The sequence below is a fragment of the Erythrolamprus reginae genome, chromosome 10 (assembly GCF_031021105.1).
Source record: "Erythrolamprus reginae isolate rEryReg1 chromosome 10, rEryReg1.hap1, whole genome shotgun sequence".
NCBI classification, from domain to species: domain Eukaryota; kingdom Metazoa; phylum Chordata; class Lepidosauria; order Squamata; family Dipsadidae; genus Erythrolamprus; species Erythrolamprus reginae.
The window spans coordinates 42,480,018-42,486,179 of record NC_091959.1 but is presented as its reverse complement, the minus strand read 5'-3'; the positions used below and the strand labels follow the sequence as shown (position 1 = coordinate 42,486,179).

General features: G+C 42.7%; 1 protein-coding gene across 1 annotated transcript; it reads left to right on the top strand.

Annotated features, from left to right (window-relative positions):
- Positions 1-266: 266 nt before the first annotated feature.
- LOC139172770 (uncharacterized) lies at positions 267-5,700 on the top strand. Its single transcript, XM_070761999.1, has 4 exons — positions 267-315; positions 2,266-2,565; positions 4,273-4,575; positions 5,480-5,700. The coding sequence occupies exons 1-4, from the start codon at positions 267-269 to the stop codon at positions 5,698-5,700; spliced, it is 873 nt and encodes a 290-aa protein (XP_070618100.1).
- Positions 5,701-6,162: the final 462 nt, after the last annotated feature.

Here is a 6,162-nt window from a genome sequence, read left to right as displayed (position 1 = left end):
CCAAATCACAATCTTCAAAGACTATCACAGAATAACAGAGTTGGAAGGGACCTTGGAGGTCTTCTAGTCCAACCCCCTGCTCAGAGAGGGAGGGACTTTCAAGGGAAGGCCTTTCCCTGTGGCTGAATCAGGCTTTGATATCTGAGCAAGATTCAAGGAGCAGCCAGACCATTTGCATGTATTTGAATCCCCCACTGACAAAAGGCTTAAGAGCCAAGAGCACAGCTGGATCTGTAGACAATTCACTCCTGACCCCATCATCCACCATGGCTCAGCTGCCTCTTATCTTGGTTGTCCTCTCATCTTCCCTGATGGGTAATTTATGTCGTGGGATTTGTACTCTAAAACTGTTGTGACTAAAGCCTTCCTCTGCCTGCTGATAATTCAGTGATCCATTTCCTAATTTCTGATCCTATCACACATTTCTTCCCACTGAAATGACCATTATGCTGACAGAGTCCTTCCTATCATCTTTGTTGTCTTTCAGGGACTTTCTCCCAAGTTGTCTTGACTCAACCGGCTTCTGTGTCTGGATCTCTTGGAGGGACAATCCGACTCACTTGTACTATGAGTGGGGGAACAATTGGATCAGGGGATTCTTCCTGGTATCAACAGACGCCTGGCACTTCCCCCAAACCCCTGATATATTATGATAGCACCAGACCCTCTGGAATCCCAGAACGATTCTCTGGAGCTGTTGAAAACTCTAGAAAAACAGCCGTGTTAACCATCTCCAATCTTGAGGCAGACGATGAAGCTGATTATTATTGCCTGAGTTATATAAGTGGTGGCAAGTGCACGGTGGTACAATCCCACTGAAGAGCTGAACAAAAACCTCCGATATGCCTGACTTGCAAATGTGTGACACATTGTTCTTGGTTCCTCCTAGTCTTCTCAAACTGTCAGGTGTTTCCTCACTTCTGTCACTCTGTTTTAGACTTTGGGGGATATGACACCATCTGAGTTTTATAAAAATCCCTGCAATTGGACTGGGACTTTATGGGGTGGTGGTGAATGGTGTGGGATCAGTTTACCTGTGTCTGCATCTCATTTAGCCTACAGAGTCACTGGGAGGACTTCATGTAATGGCCCATTTAGAGACATATTGTCCATCTTCATCCGTATTCCAACTATGGGTCCTCAATAGTGATGGAAAAGTTAGTGATGGAATGAATTGGATAGATTATGAATATTAATCAATCTAAAGAAATAAATAAATAGATTCAGCTTCCTTTTTATATTGTGGTGGGACACCAGCTCCCATCTTAGTAGTCCATTTGGCCTCTGAACTTAATTTTTGTCTACTCTTGGAGTTCCCTTGGGATGAGCCCAATATTTTTTCAGGAAAACATGAACCAGTGAGCCAACATTAGTGGTTTTCATTCTTAAGATCCCTGTAATAAGTCACAATTCTCCTGAAAGCCTTGAGGGATCTGTCTCAGTGTGAACAAGGAAGGCTCGAGGAGATAAAGCGAAGACAATTCTCATGCACATTTTTATACCAAAGTTGAACGGAGGTCTTTCCAAAATGTTCTCACTCAGCCAAGCAGGATGGCCCCTTCCAAAATCTGCATTACCAAATCACAATGTTACTTCCCTGAAATAAATCACAATTTTCCTGAAAGCCTGGAAGGATCTGTCTCAGAGTGAACAAGGAAGGATAAAGGACATAAAGTGAGGACAATTCTCATGCCTGGTTTTTACACAACAGGTGAACTAACGTCGTTCCAAAATGTTCTCTCTCAGCCAAGCAGGATGGTCCCTTCCAAATGCTGCATCACCAAATCACAATCTTGAATGGCTATAACAGAATAACAGAGTTGGAAGGGACCTTGGAGGTCTTCTAGTCCAACCCCCTGCTCAGAGAGGGAGGGACTTTCATGGGAAGGTCTTTCCCTGTGGCTGAATCAGGCTTTGACATCTGAGCAAGATTCAAGGAGCAGCCAGACCATTTGCATGTATTTGAATCCCCACTGACAAAAGGCTTAAGAGCCAAGAGCACAGCTGGATCTGCAGACAATTCACTCCTGACCCCTTCATCCACCATGGCTCAGCTACCTCTTATCTTGGCTGTCCTCTCATCTTCCTGATGGGTAATTTATGTCCTGGGATTTCTACTCTAAAACTGCTGTGACTAAAGCCTTTCTCTACCTACTGATAATTCAGTGATCCATTTCCTAATTTCTGATCCTACCACATATTTCTTCCCATTGAAATGACCATTATGCTGACAGAGTCCTTCCTATCATCTTTGTTGTCTTTCAGGGACTTTCTCCCAAGTGGTCTTGACTCAACCGGCTTCTGTGTCTGGATCTCTTGGAGGGTCAATCCGAATCACTTGTACTATGAGTGGGGGAACAATTGGATCACAGCTATCCTCCTGGTATCAACAGAAGCCTGGCACTGCCCCCAAACCCCTGATATATGATGATAGCAGCAGACCCTCTGGAATCCCAGAACGATTCTCCGGTTCTGTTGAAAACTCTAGAAAAACAGCCGTGTTAACCATCTCCAATCTCCAGGCAGTGGATGAAGCTGATTATCATTGCCTGTGTTATATAGGTAGTGGCCAACGCACAATAGTACAATCCTACTGAAGAGGTGAACAAAAACCTTCTAGTAGGTGACCTCCGATATGCCTGACTTGTGAATGTGTGACACATTGTTCTTGGTTCCTCTTAACCTTCTCAAACTGTCAGGTGTTTCCTCACTTCTGTCACTCTGTTTTAGACTCTTGGGGATATGATGCCGTCTGAGTTCTAGAAGGATGCTGCCATTGGACTGGACTTTATGGAGTGGTGGTGGATGGCAGGGGACCAGTTGATCAATTTTTGCATCTCACTTAGCCGACAGAGTCACTGGGAGTACTTCATGTAACGGCCCTTTTTTAGACCTATTGTCCATCTTTATCGTGTATTCCAACTATGGGCCTTCTCTCCTCCTCATCTTATCAAACATCTCATCTGCACAAATACATTTTGGTTCTTATTGGTCATTTCTATTCGGGGAAGCTTCTTCTGAGTACATCACTCTTTCCTTTCAGATCAAAATATCTCCTTTGAAATCACACCATCCTTGGTGAAAAACATTCTTGACTCTCTCTCTCTCCCTCAGTCTCTCCCTATCTTTCTCTCTGTCTCCCTCCTTTTCTCTCTTTCATTTCCTCTCTATCTCTCCCTCCCTCCCTCTGTCTGCCTCCCTCCCTGCATCTCCCTCCCTCCCCTTCTCTCTCTCGCTCCCCCTCTTCCTCTCCATCCCTCCCTCTCTCCCTTCCCCTTCCCCTCTCCCTCCTTCTCTTTCCCTCCCCTTCTCTCTCTCGCTCACTCTCTCTACTTCCTCCTCTCCCTCAATCACTCTCTCACCCTGCATCCATGTCTCTCTCACTTCCTCTCTCTCCCTCTCTCTCTCTTTCTTTCTTTCTTTCTTTCTCCCTCTCTATCTCTCTCTCCATACTCCACAGTTACTAAGTGAAGTTGGGAACCCAAGGGAAAAAATATTTGTGTTTTTGTTATATTTGGTTAACTGGAAATAATGGAGATGACCCTAGCAATGCCCGAGGAATGTCAGAGAATAAGGTAACTGAAAAAGAGAAGAGAATGATGATAAAACCATCATAAGGAGATGTTAAGGGAAATGGGTATGTTAGGTTTCAGGAAAAAAGCCTTATATTATGCAAGGACACCAGCTCCAATCTTAGTGGTTCACGTGGGCTTTGAACTGAATTTTTGTCTACTCTTGTACTCAGCTTGTGACTCAACATAGACAACTGTCATTCCTAGAATCCATGGAATAAGTCTAAATTTCCTTGAAAGCTGAGAGGGATCTTTCTCCACCTGAACAAGGAAGGATGAAGAAGATAAAGTGAGGACAATTCTCATGCACGCTTTCTAGCTTGGAGGTCTTCTGGCCATTCCTTGTAGCTGAAGCAGGTTGTGATATCTGAGGAAGATTCAATGAGCAGGAAGATCATTTGCATGAATTTGATCTCTCCACTGATAAAAGGCTTAAGGCAGAGAGGACATCAGGATCTGCAGACAATTCACTTCCGACCTTATCACCAACCATGGCTTGGCTGCCACTTCTTCTCATCTTTTCCTCATCTTTTATGGGTAATTTATTTCTTGGGATTTCTACTAAAAATGTTGTGATTATAGCCTACCTCTATGTAGTGATAATTAAGAAATCAATTTCTTAATTTCTGTTCCTACCACAATTTTTTGGATTGAAATGTGGATTGTGTTGATACAGTCTTTCATCTTTGTTGTCTTTCAGGGACTTTTTCACAAGTTGTCTTGACTCAACCAGAATCTGTGAATGGGTCTCTGGGACGATCAATCCGAATAACTTGTTCTAAAAACAGTGGGACACTTGACACAGGGGATTCCTCATGGTATCAACAGAATCCTGGAAATGCCCCCAAACTCCTGATATATGGTGATAGCAGAAGAGCCTCTGGAATCCCAGAACGATTCTCCGGTTCTATTGAAAACTCTAAAACATCTGCTGTGTTAACCATCTCCAATCTTCAGGCAGAGGATGAAGCTGATTATTATTGCCTGTATTATATAGGTAGTGATGGGTACACAATGGTACAATCCCACTGAAGGGCTGAACAAAAACCTTGTAGCATCTGACCTACCGATAAGGATGACTAGCCAACGTGTGACATCTTATTCTTGGTTCCTCTTAGCCTTGTAAAATTCTCAGGTACTTCCTTCTAGTTGTTCCAGTTATTTAGACATAGAGATGTGATGATATCTCAATTCCAGAAGGGTGTTATAATCAGTCTGGGATTCCATGGTGGATGGAATGAAAGGGATCCAGTGAATTATGGATGATAAATCATTTAACACAGAGATGGATGATAAATCATTTAACACAGAGATCATTTCTGATAATAGTTGTTTGGAGACAACAAATATATTGTGGATGTTTATCTCACATTCCAACTACAACCTAGCCACTTCTCTGTTTCTCTCAATAATGATGGAAAAGTTTTGATTTTCTAAGATCAATCCTTCGCATCTGGAATGCTCCCGTTTTGATTCTTATTGATAAATTCTGATCGGAGAAACGTCTTTGGAGTAAAAAAAAAATCCTATGCTTACACGGGGTTAGAATTAGTTACTATATTCCCATTCTTCCTTTTCATCCACCTCTTTTAGAATAAAATTCAACATGCTATTTACATATGATGTAGGTCAACTTGACAAAGAGAACTTTGGCATCTACTTTGCCCAACACCAAAAAATTATCTTGAGGCTTGGGTAACATAACCAGTAGAGGTCAGGATTGCCATGTTTTCAAAACTTTCTCTGAAACTTTAATCTGCACCATTCTAGTTTAAAGAGGTTTGTCAGTTATTTCCCTTCTCAATGGGCACAATGGGCAGGAAACAGATAAAAATCAAATTATAATGGAATGCATGGGAAAGAGTATAAATATTAATCAATTTAAATAAATAAATAAATGGATTGACCTTCCTTTTTATATTGTGGTGGGACACCAGCTCCCATCTTAGTAGTCCATTTGGCCTCTGGACTGAATTTTTGTGTATTCTTGGAGTTCCTTTGGGATGAGCGCAATGATTTTTCAGGAAAACATGAAACTGTGACCCAACATTGGCTGGTTTTCCATTTTAACATCCCTGAAATAAGTCACAATTTTCCTGAAAGCCTTGAAGGATCTGTCTCAGCGTGAACAAGGAAGGATGGAGGACATAAAGTGAGGACAATTCTCATGCATGGTTTTTACACTACGGGTGAACTGACGTCTTTCCAAAATGTTCTCTCTCAGCCAAGCAGGATGGTCCCTTCCAAAAGCTGCATCACCAAATCACAATCCTCAAAGAGTATAAGAGAAAGAAAGAGTTGAACGGGACCTTGGAGGTCTTCTAGTCCAACCCCCTTCTCAGGCAGGGAGGGACTTTCATGGGAAGGCCTTTCCCTGTGGCTGATTCAGGCTTTGATATCTGAGCAAGATTCAAGAAGCAGCCAGACCATTTGCATGTATTTGAATCCCCCACTGACAAAAGCCTTAAGAGCCAAGAGCACAGCTGGATCTGCAGACAATTCACTCCTGACTCCATCATCCACCATGGCTCGGCTGCCTCTTATCTTGGCTGTCCTCTCATCTTCCTTGATGGGTAATTTATGTCCTGGG

Bases quoted from the DNA above. Each gene is read 5' to 3' on its own strand.
- LOC139172770 (XM_070761999.1), top strand. From the start codon at position 267: ATGGCTCAGCTGCCTCTTATCTTGGTTGTCCTCTCATCTTCCCTGATG. The intron at 316-2,265 runs GTAATTTATGTC...GTTGTCTTTCAG, and splicing joins CCTCTCATCTTCCCTGATGG to GGACTTTCTCCCAAGTGGTC. The intron at 2,566-4,272 runs GTGGCCAACGCA...GTTGTCTTTCAG, and splicing joins TTGCCTGTGTTATATAGGTA to GGACTTTTTCACAAGTTGTC.